This window comes from Ambystoma mexicanum, chromosome 6p (genome assembly GCF_040938575.1).
Source record: "Ambystoma mexicanum isolate Mex_15411 chromosome 6p, UKY_AmexF1_1, whole genome shotgun sequence".
In the NCBI taxonomy this organism is placed as follows: domain Eukaryota; kingdom Metazoa; phylum Chordata; class Amphibia; order Caudata; family Ambystomatidae; genus Ambystoma; species Ambystoma mexicanum.
Genome location: NC_090935.1, coordinates 576,297,270 through 576,313,750, shown reverse-complemented (window position 1 = coordinate 576,313,750; position 16,481 = coordinate 576,297,270). Strand labels below are relative to the sequence as shown.

Genomic DNA, 16,481 nt, shown 5'->3' with positions numbered 1-16,481 from the left:
CACCTCTTCATGAAGAGGGTAGGAGGCTCTTCGAAATTTCGATGGAGTATGGTATAGGTCTTCCTCACTAGGCCTTTTAGGCGTGGTAAACCTTTCTGAAAAGTCCACACATTTTGAACGTTTATTCATACACCCTTCAAACCTGTCCCTGGTCCATAAAAATGAGCCAGAGGGATCTGGAGAAGGGAAGGACTCTGCTTGGGCATCTGTGTTCTTAGGCTGTCGAGATCTATCTGAAAGAGTCTTAGCCAGGGGCTGGTGACCTTCAGAATACTCTTCCTGCCTTTCTCGGGGTGTGGACGTGTCCCTCGACCTGTCTTTAGGCCTATTAGTCACGGAAATGATATTGGTGAGACTCTCGTGGATAGTCACCGTATCTGGGAGGGATTTCGACTGTTCTAGCGGTTTCACTGTAGTTTTCGACATTGCCGGAACGTTCTGCGTCGATGCGCTCTTAAAATGCATCTCGACGCTCTTATGCATCCTGGGGCTGACGCCCTTGTCAGTGGAGGGCCTGGACGCATTACGCCTAGGCGGTTGCGGCGAGGGATGCCGACCCTGTGGACCGGCGGGTTCCATCGAAGAAATCGGCGTACTCGTTGGCGTCTTTGCCCGTCCCGGCGAGGCGGTTCGGGGGGGATGGGTTGTGTGTTTACCTTTGCGAGTAGATATCGTTGGGGTGTACACTCCCCATAGCGGAACCGGTGGCATGCCTGCCGGGGCCGACGCCTCCGAGCGTGGCTGCTCCGAAGATAGGTAGTGGCATCCATGTTGGAGCCACGGCTGTCACTCAATTCCATGTCACTCTCGGCGCCTGTGGTAGCGGGGGAGCTACCCTTGGCCTGCATCATGGCGTAGGTCGCCCACCATTAGATTCGCCGTTCTTTTATCGCCTTAGGACGTTAGAGCTGGCAAGACCGACAGGACTCCTCGTGGTGATCTTGAGGTAGACACTTATTGCACCTCCGGTGCGTGTCCTTCCAGGGATACTTGCCGTCACAAGAAGGGCAACATTTAAAAAGGTGTCCTGTACATAGCTGCGGTTTATAGTGACAGCAAAACTAGAAGAGAAAAGAGAGGGTAGAAGGAAATACATTTTTGAAAAGAAAGAGCCCCCGACCCCACTCTCCTTACTGTGTAGGCCTGGCCGGAAGGCCAAGGCCACCCGGTCGACAGTGTCGACCAGAGAACTAGCCGTCAAAGTCTGGAGTTGTCTTCTGCATTGGTAGGTAGTAGTCATCGATGAAGGGGATGAATATATAAATGACCGGAGGTCGTGGACAACCATATTAATTAGCAGTTTTACGAGCTTCGCATTTGGCGACCAGCTAGCTGGACAGAAAAAAACAATCTGAGGGACCTTGACGCGTGAGGGATTTTGGGTACACTACAAATCACGTTAGGGATAGTGTTACAGGTAAGCCTATGTCGACGTCCCCTTTCGATCCTCGAAAGACAAGATTCAATACTCTGTGATTACCACTAGATGTTGGACTAAATGCACAGCATGATTCACAAGCATCAGAAACTTCTTTATTTGGATCACATAAGCTTATGAACAGTGCAATTTGAGTGTTGTTGAAGCTTGGGCTAGGCACATTAGGCCTCCTTCTCTTCCCCTATCCATCAAGATTCCTCAAATCGACCACATTAAGGGGGTAATTCATAGATTCCAGCGCAGAGGCAGCACACGTGAGCAGCGCAGAGAGGGATTGTGCGCCAGCCGTGTGTGCTAAACGGCATTCTGGCGCACCGCGTATTCATGGAATTTCCAAGGCAAAAAGAGCCCTGGCGCAGAGAACATCACGCAGCGCCAGTTACGCCCCCAAGAACGCCCCTTGCGCAAGGAAAAGCCATCAAAATCCCCAATCCAGTGCAAAGGGCTGCGCTAACCCTGGACCAGCTTACAAGGCACAGCAAACGCCGAGCGGGGTAGGTGTATTCCTGGGGTGCGCTGGAATCATCACACGCGATTGGCCCTGTGCGAGCGGGGTACGTGTATTCCTGGGGTATGCGGGAAGTTTCACACGCGATTGGCCCTGTGCGAGCGGGGTACGTGTATTCCTGGGGTGCGCTGGAATCATCACACGCGATTGGCCCTGTGCGAGCGGGGTACGTGTATTCCTGGGGTGCGCAGGGAGTCCCACACGTGAATTAGCAGTGTAGGTCCTCCCAGGTGTGCCCTCTACCTCCTCCATGGCCCCTGCAGGCAGCCCCCTCCACAGGGGACTACCCTGCACCCCTGGCCATGTCCCGCAGGCAGCCCGTCCACCATGGCCATGCCCCCCAGCCAGGCCACGTGTCACCTTGCACTAGTCATCACCAACTCATGTCCCCCTGCACCCTCACCCCCCCCAGCAGTGAGGGGCACCTGCCAGCAGGCCCCCAATCATGTCCCCCAGCACTCCCACCCCCAGCAGTGAGGGGCACCTGCCAGCAGGCCCCCACTCATGTCCCCCCACCCACTCACCCACCCAGCAGTGACATGCCTATCTCATGACACAAAGCAAAAGTCAACTATGTACATCAACACATGTCCGTCACACACACACACACACACACACACACACACACACACACACACACACTGCCATTGATTGAGTAAACCCACATGTTGACATGCATGAACCCAATGAGCGAATCCCACACATTGAAGTAAAACATCCAAATGTATTAATATGAAAATCAATGTAAAGAAATGAAAGCATAAAAATAATGGCAAACATGAAATGAAATGCATGTCCAATTGAAAAATAATGAAATCCCGAATAAATCCCAAGTAATCCAAAAGAGAAATGGCCAAAACTCTGTCCACCGAACCAAATCCAAATGAAACGCAAAAAGGTAAATCCATTGATCCATGGTGAAATGAAATTAAAAAGTCCAAATAAATCCAACGTCCAACTATGTACAATCCAATTTTCAAGGGTCCATGTGCCCAACGAAATAAATGAAACTTATCTAATAACCTACCTAACAAAAAAACGATATACAAAAGTGTGGGGCATAGTCCAAAAGCCCCAAAAGAAAAAGAAAGAAAAGGAAACCTAACACTATAAACTATTTACAATGGCGGCGGGCAAGTCCTGCAGCTCACTCAGTGATGTTTTCGGCCAGGGCATCATCAAACTCCATGTCTATTTGCTGGAGGCGGGCCTCTGTCCTGGCCCCGAGATCTTGCAGGGAGGCACTCATGGCCTGTTCCAACTCCCTGCGAGTTGCCTCGAGGCACTCTGCCCGCCTCAACGCCCGAAGAACTCCCTGACCATGGTGAGCCGCGCCTCTTCTGCCCGCTGCCGCTCCGCACCTATACGCTGGCCCAACCGCAGCCACACGGAAGACACACCCATTCCAGGGTCCTCCTGCCCTCTGGCCGATGCCTGCCCCCTGATGTCGATGGCCCCGAGCCATCATTGCTCCCACCTAGAGCCTGCTCCTGCTGCTGTCCATGTGCCCTGTCCGATGATGCCTGCACATCCTCCATCAGCTGGTCTCCAGTTGTGGTGGCCACCCCTGCTGGACCGCCGACTCCCGACTGTGGCAGGGATGGGATCTCCGCCAAGCTGGCTGTGTTGGTCAGGCCAGGTCCACAGGGGGCCCTGGTGTAATCTGGGCCGGAAGACGGCAGGTAGACCGACTGGCGCATAGTCTCCACAGAGGAGGAGAGGTCCGCCAGAGTGCGCGTCACATGTAGGAACCCACCGACCAGGGCCCCTCCCAACAGTGCCACATCGCGACGCTGCTGTTCGTGAAGGCGTGCGTTCTCCGCCCAGGAAGAACGCACGTCATCACGAATGTCACGCGTGCGCAACGCAACACCAACCAGGACGGAGCCCATACGGTCATGGGACCCCTCGTCCGCAGGTAGTGGAGAAGCAGATGACATGGCACTCTCCCCTACCTGTGGACGTGCCTGGGGCGGGGCATCCCTGCTGGTGCATGGTGGTGCGGTCACACGGTCAAGCACAGCGACATGCACAGGCCCCTCCGCGGTGACCTGTGCTGCCTCCTGACTCGGGCCCTGGAATGCACCACTTGCACAAGTGGTACAACCCCCACCAGGCCCCATGTGCGGATCAGTAGCGGGCTCCTCCTCCTCTGTGGAGACCACAAACCTGGATGTCTCCACACCGTCTTCAGCCATTGCAAGCCCCTGTGGGGGCTCACCCGGCCCTTCCGCCACAGCCGTAGTGGCAGACGTGGCACCAGCCCCCTCGCTCCCGGATGATGACAAGTCCTGGGAGGGTGGCTGGGCCTTGCGTCGCCGTCCGGTGGAGGCATCCCCGCCGCTTGGCTCCACAGAGCCGTCTCCACCCTCTTCTTCACTTGATGCTGCGTAGCGGGAGACATGGAACACAAGCATCAGGGTACAGTACAATATTCCCCTAGACAGGAAGCAATAACACATGGGTGGCACTGTCAAACATCACTTCCATCCTGTCCCTCTACAACACATGGGTGAATGCACGCAACACACATGCAGAAACAGGCACGGCGCCTGCAATCAACATCAGCATCCAAGTACAAGGGCCTCTATTAACCAAAATGTTGCCTTCAAACTCACATGCATCATGGCTCACACTGATCCCATGCACACACATCACCGGAGGGTCATGCATCATGGCTTGTACACTACAGACAGTGGATAGACACAATGGATACAACGGTGACCGCACTGCATGAGTGAATCTACACATCACGGACATGTGTCATGCATCCATGGCGTTTCAAAGTCACACACACTCTTCTCAGACACACACACACACACATGCACAATACATGTACATGACAGCAGAACCCATCCCTCACACCCCCTCCATGTCCAAGAACAGAAACTGGCATGCTTTCATGTGTGCATTCCGCATACAGCTCCCCATTTTGCATTGTAACACATGCACCAACCATGTGGTTCACACATTATTGGTCTCACATGCATGACCATGCTGTCCCTGCACACACATCCATACATGGCCTATGTCACAAATACAGGCAAGCATAAGACTAACCAGCACACTGCAACATGCCCCGTCTCACACAGCAATGCTTGGCCACTTACCGCTCAACTCCAGACGGGTCTTCTTCCGAAGGATTTGGGCGTGGAGCGCTGGGCATACGCGTTCCAGGACCCTCATCTGGATGTCACTCATGCTGACCCGGCCCCACTCCGCAAGGCGCCAGGCCTTGTAAGGGGTCATGGACCTGAAGTCCTCCCAGCGCTTCTTGACGTGCTTGATGTCGCGGGTTGCCACCCCCTCCTCATTGATGGCAACCACTACGTCGTCCCAGATCCTATCCCGTCCTTCCTTGTTGGCACGTGATGTTCCGAAGAGGGCATCAAAATGCCCCAGGACATGCTCCACCAGGACACCAACTGCCTTCTCACTGAAGCTGGTGGCCCTCTGCCTCTCTGGCTGGGGGTCGCCAGTGGTCACAGATGGTGTTTGCCCCGACATGGCGACCCCCGAGGCAGGCGTGGGTGGGCAACTGGGTCCTGGGGGCTGGGCTATGGAGCGATGGTATCCCAGTCGGGAGTCTTCTGTTCCAGCAGGGGTAGACACAGCAACTGGAACCCTGGCTGAAGTGCAGGCACCAAATAGCAGGGCACATGGGCAGCAGGCAGCAGCAGATGGCAGGTGGGAGCGTGCTCGTGGATCTGGGGGGCAGTAATTCGGCCTTCTGGGCAGGAGCGTGGTCTTCCGTGTGTTGTTACGTCGCCAGCTTGATACGGAGTGATTTGGTATGTGAAAAAATTGCATGTCAGCGTGTAATTCGTGGAAAGGCCCTTAGCACGTAAGCGCGTCTGTGATGTTACTCGCACGGGTGCTTCCCTCGTGACGGGTGCATAGTGAATCAGCACGTGAAGACAGCACGTATGCGATTTCATTGGACCAAAGGCCCTTAGCGCATAAGCGCGTCTGTGATGTGACGTGCAAGGGCGTTTCCCTCAACACGGGAGCATGTTCATTGTACACGTGCAAAAACTGCACGTCCGAGGCGTGTACATGCGTAAGTGACATTGTACGTGTGGGCCGGTTTAAAAGGTACGGGTAGGACACCATTTTCTTGTACGTGCTTTTTGTGGAGAGCGAGTGGGTGAATTTTGTACTTCTTGTCAGTTCGCACGCGATTACTTCACAGCGTTTCAAGTTCGTACTCCCTGTTAACTCTGACAGCGTTCTATTTTTTTGTTGGGCCCGTTTCCAGCGTTTCAAGAAGTGAACAGCGTTCACTTCTTCTTTTGTCCCGTTTCCTCAGACAGCGTACAATTCTTCTTTTGGCGGGGGTGTTGCCAACGCACGCGTCTTTTTCACATTCTTCATCCAGGCATACAGTGAGTCGCGCACGTATTTACCAACTGTGCTTTCCCAGTGTGTCGCGTACCCCTTCAGAGGTCATTGTAGGCTGCGTGTATTACGCGTACGCTTATTTTTGTGTTTCTGGGTGCCACAGAGTAGTGCGGGTTCATTTTTCCACGCATGTTGTCTACGAGGGGTTGCGTGCACGTTCATTTTTGTTTTCGGGGTGCCTGTGCGTCTCGTGACCCGTCATCTTCCCCCAGGGGTCCCAGACAGCCTTGCTAGAGAACTAGGGTACGAATTCCATCTAGTACCCTGCCCCTTTCACCCCCAATTGCCCAGGACAATAGTTTACTGCTACTCCCATACGCACAACAACATCAGTGCCATGGTTGGGAGGCAACCAAGCGGTAAGGGAGGGAAAGGTGGCCGAACTTCAAAAGGTGGGCGCGGTAGGGGACGTGGCCAGGATTTGCAGGGTGCCCCTAGACCCCCATGTGTGGAGGACCAATTGGGGACACCCATGCCCCACCCCTCCATGGTTGTGGGAAACTTAGCCGACACTATCCCAGCTCAGCCCTTGTTGGACCGGCCCATTGTGGCACCTGAACCGGCACAGGATGACTCCCAGGCTGACTTCCATGTCAGCAAGTCTAAGCCACGTGTGGCGGTGCAAGGTGTTGTCACCAGGCCACGTGGATCTGGGGCAGCAATATCATCTGCTGCCCCAAGTAGCCAGGGTGGGGAGGCTGCAGGGGCAGCTGCAGCTCTATCCACCCCAGCTCTGAGTCTCCCAGTCGGGACAGTGTCGGTCCAGGTCCATCAAATCGACGTTGTCCCTGCCAACATCACCCGGCAGCCAATGCCTGCACCAAGACCTATGGTCATTGTGCCTTTGAACACTCCTAGTACAAAGTCCACCGGCGCTTCTGCCCCTACTGACCAGAGTGGCGTAAGCCACTCAGGATCCGCACCACCTTTGAAAAAGAAGAAGGGTGCTCTTGCACTACAGGCTGAGACCCCAGACATGGCTACACACTCCGGCACGTCAAGGAAGCCTAGCTTTAATTCCGCCGAACTTGATGCACTTGTGGCCTATGTGTTGGCACATAGCCGCGAAATGGTGGTGACTGCAGGGTGCAAGACAACACCTGGTCAACGTAGGGCACACTGGCAGACCATCGCGGACCACATTAGTGCCCTTGGATTTGTGAGGCGCACAGCTGATTGCTACAAGCGGTGGAATGACCTGAAACGCAGAGCAAGGAACAAGCTTGCCTCAAATCATGCCTCTACTCTGGTGACTGGCGGTGGGTCTCCACCAGAGGACAACCAACTCACTGAACAAGAGTCTGTTGCTGGAACCTTCGTAACAGAGGAACAGATCCAAGGCGTGGGAGACCTACCTGATTACGACGCATTGTCCGGTGAGTGCCCATGCATGTGTGTGTAATCCATGTGTATGTTGTTTGGGTGACGGGTTCTGATTGAGTGCCAGGTGAGTGTGTGTACTCCAGAGTTGTATGGGTCACCCATGTGCTTCCTCCAATACATTCACGTGCCTTGGATTTGGGTATGACAGTATCCCTTCTGCCCACAGTAGCCAATTAGCGCCACATTACTGCAGTTGCCCTTGAACAGTCATCTTGCAACTACATTGTTCAGATATTTTCAGTGTTCATTCAGGCGGATTGTTTCAATTCTCCCATGTTTGCAACACATTTTTCAGCCCTAATGCCACATATGTGACATGCGTCTGTCATTGATTACACCACAAATTGGGCCACATTTGTTACCTGGTTATGTGAATGATTAGACCATTCAGGCCGATAGAGTATTGGCATGCTCACATTAATTTTTAGGGCCTGTTTGCACGTGGAACATGATAGTTGTTTCCTGTCATGTTAAAGTGGCCAACCATTGATGTGCACATATGCCTACAATCACTGTATTATTGTACACTGGATGTGTTGCAGTGTGTGGCACATGCATATTTTGCCACACTATTTAGCATTTTTCCTCTCATCATGTCCATCTCACATGGATGGGTGACAGTACTCATTCACTGACATATTGCTGCAGTTGTCTACTGTACCATGGCTATGCTACATGCCATCTGTGTGCTGGCATGTGTCATGTATGTCTATTGGACATGCCACTCACAGGCTAATGCGTGATGCCAGTGCTACCCACCATGCAGCAAGTGTGTTGCTTTCCCATCTTGGTGTCCTCAGTGTCTGCTTTTTGCCTCCCCTTCCAACTCATTGACAATGCATGCATGCCAGGGTTATAGTCATGTGGGACATGTGTAAATCATGTACAGGATCTCTGTCTTGTCAGGCCTGTGTGTGTGCTATGGTGCTCATGCCTGTTTCCATTTGTTGTATTTCATGTTTTTGCAGGTGATGACGCACTTGATGCTGGTGAGGTTGAGGAGATGGTGCAAACCCAGGAGGGATCTCAGCCACGACTGGGCACCAGTGGAGGACGTGGTGTGGTGGTGGGTGAAAACCCTTTGTTACTGCAGACCATACTGTCCAGGGGTGTTTCTGGGTGCACCTCCCCAGACCTCTATTCAGGTGCTGAATTGGATGATGAGACTTATGTGCTGTCGCAGGTGAGTGCTTCTGGCAGGGATTCTGTTCTGTCCAACCCACCTGCACCAGGGGTTGAACCCTCTATGGGGATGTCAGTGTTGGTAGGTCCGCCTTTGGCGGTTACGGATGCAGGGTCACACTCCACAACATCTGATCCTGTTCCTGGGCCAGCAGATCAGAGGGGGAATGCAGTACTGCAGCCTCAGGCAGTGCCAGCACAGCAAGGTGCAGATAGCCTTGCCCCAAACAGGTGCGGTGCCCGCCGACGCGGTGGCCGTGCGCCACCAGGCAATACTGTATGGGGAAAACTCCATGTACGGTATGGCAACCCAACAGGCAGCATCAGTTGAAATGATGGCTCAGGCAATGGAGAGGGTGGCCACTTCCATTATCACCCCTGAAAGGCAGATGGAGCAACAACAGCAGGCAACAGACTCCATTTGCCAATCACACAGGGAAGACATGTTGGCGTCCAACAGGTACCGACGGGCGGCACTGGAGACTCTGCGCGAAGCCATATCAATAGAGTCACAGGGCCACAGGGAAGCCCTGAGGGTACAACTCCATAACGTCAGGGAGACTACTTGAACTTGAGGCTTCCCGAAATTTTAGGGAAGAACAGCAGCTGGAACAGCTCACACGGTCACTCTCAGCTGAGCTGCAGGCAACCCGTGAGGAGATCCGGGCATCACGTGAGGCCATACGTGCAGAAATGCAGGCAACCCGTGAGGTGCTGCATGGGGATCTCCGCACTATCATCCTCCAGAATCAGACCTTCCAGACCCGCATGCTTGCTGCCATGGAGGACCATACCAGGGCTTTGCGTGGACTGCCTCCCATAGCAAAACCACCTCCTGATGCAGCAGCAGAGGGTGAAGAGACCAACAGCAGTTCTCCCACAATGGCATAGCCGTGCAGGCCATGAGCTCATGGAGGTATTTTTTTTTCTCTCAACATCCACGCAGGTGGGTGTTGGTGTGCACCCTGTCCTCGAACCTCCTGGGTGGCATTCCCCCCCTTGCCCCCACATGGCCATTTTTAAATTTTTTTTTTTTTTTTTACAGTGTGTTGCCTTGTGTGGCTCCCATGGGCATCCACTGTGTATTCTGGCTGGGCACATGCAGGCTTGTCCTGAGTTTGGGTTAGATGCTTGGGTTCGTGACACACACACCCCCTCCTGCTTCCCGTTTCCATGGGCTTGCAAAGGGTGTGACCAAGTGACAGTGGCCCTCATTACGACCCTGGCGGAGAACCATGGTGCAATTTGCACCATGGTCCATGGCGCAAAGCTGCCAACTCCGCCATGGGGGTTGGCGGATTTACCGCCCCATTCCGACCTTGGCGGGGCGGTAAGTCCCCAATCCCCATTTACCCTTCCCCATTCCCATTTTTGCCCCATAGGGTATAATGGGAGTGGGGAAGGCGTTAATTACGCCACCGTAAATTACGGTGGCGTAATTAACAACAAGTCCCGTAGCGCCATGGATTTTTCCGCCCGGAAAAAGCAGGCGAAAAAAGCACCATGGCGCTACGGGAACTCGTAGTAAGGCGGAAAGGTACGCCATGCATTACGCCGGCGTAAACCCCTTTCCGCAAAGGTCGTAATGAGGGCCAGTAACTTACACAGTGACATTGGGCTCCCATGAGCTGTGTGGGCAGTCTGTAGTCAATACTGTGTGGATATCCCTAGTGGGTATTGTTGTTGTATTGAACACTGCATGGTGTATTGATATGTGCTTGTGCACCCATGTCTTCCTCAAAATTCGCAGGTACCTTCTTCATGTCTTCACAAGGCCGTCTCCTTTGCAGATGGAGTTCATGTTGTATGCAGTACACTGACACATTTGCGTGGCAGCAACACTCTGCAGTTGGAAGGGGTCGATGTGCTGGCTTATTCAGGTTGTAAGACTACCACTACTTTGACTTTGTACTGTTATGTTTTTGCAATGTTTCATGCTGTGTTGCTGTATTGTGTTGGTCCTAAGTATTTGGTCATGTGTGCTGTTTGTTATTGATTACTGGGAGCATATTGTCTGTGAGCTGTTTCCATTTGGGACAGTGCACTTTGTGACACTTGTGTCAGGTCTTGTGCATTGCTTTGTTTGCTTTCACATTGCATGACATGCCATGGTGTGGCTGAGATGGGGAGGTGTTGGGTGACATGGCGCTATTTTCATGCTGTATTTTGCAAGGGGGTAGTCATTCATGCAGCATGAATGTATGTATTTTAATGACACAGCATTGGTTGTCTTTCGGTAGGTAGGGATGCACACAATTTAACACTTCCAGGTGACCAATCTCAGGCTGGTATGGTTGTGACAGTTGACTGTCCCTTATGTCATCATCATTGATTGTCATCTGGTATGTGCCAGGGCTGTGTGCACTCCACAGGGGTGTGATATTAGGTGAAGTAATTAGTCACCAGCTGCGTACGGGCTGCCTCACCACGTGCCCTTTCCCCTCCCATGCGCAGCAGCCGTGCATGTGGTTGGGGATGTGGGGGCACCACCATGTCCACCGGCAGGCCCTGGCGTGTTGCAACGTTGTGCAGGACACATCCTGATCCTGCACACTACTGGGGGAGCGTATAGCAGCTGCCCACCAGAACGGTCAAGGGAGCTAAAGCGTGACTTGAGCACTCCGAATGAGCGCTCCACTATGCCCCGGGTTGCAATATGGCCTGTGTTGTATCTTACCTCGGGTGGTGTGGTTGGGTTCCGAATTGGCGTCATCATGTGGGTGCTCAGAGGGTAGCCACTGTCCCCTGGGGAGGTGATGATGGGTATCATTAGTGGGGTTGTGACATTACTCAGTATCTGACATGCATGAATGTGCAGTGGCATTTATACTCACCAAGCAGCCATGTATCACCATGCCCCCCAGCTTCTAGGTCCCGGTTTAGGGTTGACATTCTGTATATGAAACTGTCATGGGTGGACCCTGGATAGTTGGCATATACTGAGGTGATGATTCCCCTTGGCATCACATACTACCTGCACGTTGATGGAATGCCAGTGCTTGCGGTTTCTATAGATGTGCTCTGATGCCCTGGGAGGACGTAGAGCCACATGGGTGCAATCAATGGCACCTAGCACTTTGGGGAAGTGTGCCACCCCATAAAAATCCTGGACAACAGCCTGCCTTTCTGCAGGTGTTCTGGGCAGGTATATGTGCCTGCGGACTGATGGCCGTGCAGTCATGATGGCCAAGACCCGGTGTAGGCAGCGTGACTGCGTGGCCTGCGACACCCCCGCCACTACGGCACTTTGATTTGATTTTATTTTATTTATAAAGCGCAAAAAACCAGGCCAAGGGGCAACCGGGCGCATACTCTTAAACATGTTACAAAAAGCAGTAGTTACACAAATATACAGCATATATACATGTACTGAAGGGTACCATCAACAGCGTATAATACAGGGACAGAGCAGAGAGAAAATGTATATTCAGTTCTGTACCCCACATGGAGTCTGGACTGTGTCAAGGTCTCATGAGTCTTGGGAGAGCAGCCATGTTTTAGCATTGTTCTTGAAGGAGTGGAATGATGGTTCAATTCTGATAGGTGTGGGCAAGGTGTTCCAGAGTTTGGAGGCCAGGACGCGGAAGCTCACCCCACCAGCTTTTTGGAGTTTGCATCTAGGCACAATGAGGCTGTGAGTTTGGGCTGCTCTGGTAGGTCGAGTGGAGGTGTGGCGTGAGAAGCGAGTGGACAGGTAAGGTGGGGTGCTGTTGTTCAGACATTTGTGAGTCAAAGCTAGGGTTTTCAGGGCAATTCTGTTTTACCGGGAGCCAGCGTAAGTCCGATCTGACGGAGGAGATATGAGAGCGTCTCGGGATGGTTAAGGCTGCCCTTAAGGCATTATTTTGTACAGTTTGCAATTTATTAAGGTTAGACTGACTGGTCCCTAGCTAGACAGCACTACAGTAGTCGATATTGGCCATAACAAGAGTTCTGGCGAGTGTGATACAGTTGGTGGAGTTTAGGAAGGGTCTACAGGCAGTGATAAGTTTGCAGGTATAGACCGAAGCTGACCTAACTGCATTTATTTGTCTGTTCAGAGAAAGCGAGGAGTCAAGATAGACCCCTAGCGTCTTAGTATCTTTGGAGACTTTAATGTCATTGCCGTCAATAATGAAGGACTTGTAGGTTTGGTCTAGTTTGTTGAGCCGATGATTTGATCCTAAAAGTAAGAGCTCAGTCTTATCATCGTTAAGGCAAAGTTCGTGCTGTGCCATCCAGGCCTGGATGACCGAGTAAACATCATTAAGGGCTTTGGTGTCAGCTGTGTAGTCTCCTGTGATGGGGATGAGTATCTGGGTGTCGTCCGCATAGTTAGTGTAGGAGACACCCAGATAGTCAAGCACATCAAAGAGGGGCTTGGTGAATACGTTATACAACGTAGGGGGATACACACAAGCCTTGAGGAACGCCACAGTGAATGGGGGAGGGATCCGCTGATGCCAGCGGTGAGAAGACCCTCATGGATCTATTGCTCAGGAATGAGTGGATCCAGGCATTGGCAGAGTCGGAGAAGTGGGCTGCAGATTTGAGATGCTGGCAGAGTATTTGGTGGTTGACCAGATCAAAAGCCGCAGAGAGATCGAGGAGAAGGAGAAGAGCTAGCTTCCCATTGTCCTTCAGTGACTCCATCTGTGTTTTCAAGTCAATCAGAGCTGACTCCGTGCCATGTTTAGGGCGGAACCCTGATTGTCTTAAGCCCAGGAGATTGTTTAGTTCGAGGTAATCCTGAATCTGCAGGTAGGCTGCGCGGTCCAGGATCTTGAGCAGGAATGGGACTGTAGTGATGGGTCTGAAGTTAGTTGGGATATTAGGGTCAAGGGAGGGTTTTGTGAGGAGTGGGATAACCCATGCATCCTTTAGGTTGTCGGGGACAATACCCGTCTTGAAAGAAGCATTTATGAACGGGGCTAGCTCATGAGATGCTTCCTTGATAATCTGAGCTGGGCAGTGGTCGCCTTGGCAATTGGAAGGTTTTAAATTGTTGTCCGCTGAAATGATCCAGTAGTCAAGAAGTGCAGTACATTGAGCACCTTTTCCAAGGGGCTCAGTGCTTGGGAGCACAGGGTGGGTGATGTGAGGTCATCCTCCCACTCACTCACCAGGTCGAGTATTATGTGAGGTGGAAACCTGTACCTCCCATACACCTGGTCATCAGGCATCCCAAAAAGGCTGGTCCTGGGTGTAAAAATTCTGGGCCTGACTATCCTCCTCCTCCTCCTGCAGTATCCCACGACCACTGCTGCGAGAAACGGTATATTCATCGTAGCGTCTGAGCTTGTTTGTTGTTTGCGCGCACTTTCATGCTGCGTGGGTCCGCGTACGCCTGCTTCCTGCTGGTGTACGTGTTTCCGGATTAGCGCGTCTTTTTTGACGCACGCGTTAACCCTGTTCGATTCTATGAATACGTGTTGTGGGCGCACGTGTGGGCGTTCCGCGCATTTGCCTCCTGTACCTCCCCCGTAACGCCCACATTTTCACGCGTTGTTCCCCATTCCGCGTGTTACGCCCCGTGTTCCGTGCAGGATTTCAACGCACATCCATGGATTTACACGTGTACGGACTTCCATGAATCGATGTGCGCGGGTTTCGCTGCGATTTTCGCACTTGCGCTGCGGAACGCACGCTTTCGCACGCTTGCACGGAAATTTTCAGCGCACATTGATTCCATGAATCGGCCTGTATATAGGTAAATAATCATGTGAATTTATTAAAGATGACAGGTGGGAAAAGAGGTTACAGCATATAAAACCATGATGAAACTATATTGATTCGCTCCTCCACATGTAAGGTTTGTAAATCCAAAAGGCAAAGAAAATGGAACTTGATCATTTTGGCAGTCAACACTATAATGCTACAAACAAAATGTAGAAGTGGGCAAATGCTCCCTTGTGTACATATGTCATATTCAGCAACAAGGAAATGGTAAACAATTCTTACTGACGGTGCACTGAGAGTATACCTTTTATTGATTTCCTTAAATATTCAGACATGACTTTCCGCATGCTTTTTTGTTGAAGTTTTGTTTCTTGCGGATTGGTGTTTATGTGAAGAAATCTCCCAAATACTAGCATTGGTACTGGCATCCACAACAGGAACATTGTTTTGCATACAACTTTGGTTTAGTCAAGAAGTAACTGTTTGTATTACTTACTTAACCTTTTCTTCCTAATTTGAATCAGTTCTTCTTCCAGTTCACGCCCATCCTATTATCAAACACAAAATAGAAAATAATAACGGTTAAAACATTGGTTTCTGCTTAACAATAAATATCAGATAGCATATTCAGTTTCAAAGCGAATTAAAACCACACGGCTCTGCCAGTTTTTCTATTCCACATCTGTACTTGACGACGACCCTATATGCTACTCCAGCTTTACCTCTTGTGATCTCATAGAGCGGACATGGAAGGTCTATCAAACTTTCCATATTAATTCTGAATTGCTTCCACTGCTAATCCTAGCCCATCAATAAATAGAACATTATGATTAGGATGATGTTAAATACCTGATCAAAGTCTTGTTACCAAATGCTGTGACTGAGGAACCCAATAGTATTCCTTTACCATTTCAAGCTTCTATGTGACAATCTAGAAGTGCAATTCCTTTTTCTCTACTATGTAGAAAAATGAATTAAGTTAAGATATGTATCCTATAGTCTTCTCTGGAGGAGCTGTAAAGCTGGTCTGCATGATGGCACATAAAAGCCCTATAATCTCTATAGACTCCACAGGTAAAATAGATTTTCTTTCACCACAAACTGAATACCTTGCCCTCTCTTATTGGGTTCAGAACACTCTGTATTCTACATCTCCAGTGAAGTGACAACACAAGGAGTTTACGCTTATATGCTCAGACCAGGATTCATATTGCTGGGCTGCTGTTTGATCCAGACTGATCCACCGCCCAGAAAGCCCAGATGTTCTCCTCTGTGCCAGGTAGCCTCCCATGCACCTGCTCCCCAATGTACTATCAACACAGGGTGTTGATGTGCATATTCTCATTCAGCAGCTTTCTCTCTGGAATGCAATTGCGTGTGGTGCCTCACGAAGGACTGGAGACGCATCTTCATTTTGTTTTATATTCCATAAATTCATCTAACATCACATATGACACTTGAGCACTAATCATGTTCCTTGCCAAATACAGTTCAAACAAACTGCACTCAACTATTCTTACCAACCCTTCTCCCTTTAATGATCAGTCTCTAAAGAGCGGTTTCTAGGCAAAAGCCTCATGCAAAGCTTTACACTTTGAAGCTTCATTACTAAATTGTTCTCGACTGAAAGACAAACAGTCACATAGAGAGATTTAAATCTATGCCCGAAGTCCTGCAGTATTTAGTAGAGGGCCCCTTGTATTTATCAGCTGCTCTAGGAAGGAAGAGTGCATCATCATAAAAGCTCTGTTATGGTGCCTGCAATATTGTGCACGCTTGTGCAACTGTGAACATGTTTCGGAGAAATGACAAATGTTTTAAGAGCACTTTTGTCGATCCTTATAGTGTTAAAAAATATGATGCAGATGATGCCTTTCATTGGGCCATTGAATCATAACTACTGCAAGGCAT

At 51.0% G+C, this 16,481-nt stretch overlaps 1 protein-coding gene across 1 annotated transcript in view; it reads right to left on the bottom strand.

Annotated features, from left to right (window-relative positions):
• The window catches only part of CENPH (centromere protein H), a 600,657-nt gene that overhangs the window by 147,847 nt on the left and 436,329 nt on the right, over positions 1-16,481 (bottom strand). The window contains exon 9 of the mRNA XM_069627395.1: positions 15,067-15,118. Within this exon, the coding sequence (XP_069483496.1) occupies positions 15,067-15,118 (52 nt within the window). The remainder of the gene's footprint in view (positions 1-15,066; positions 15,119-16,481) is intronic.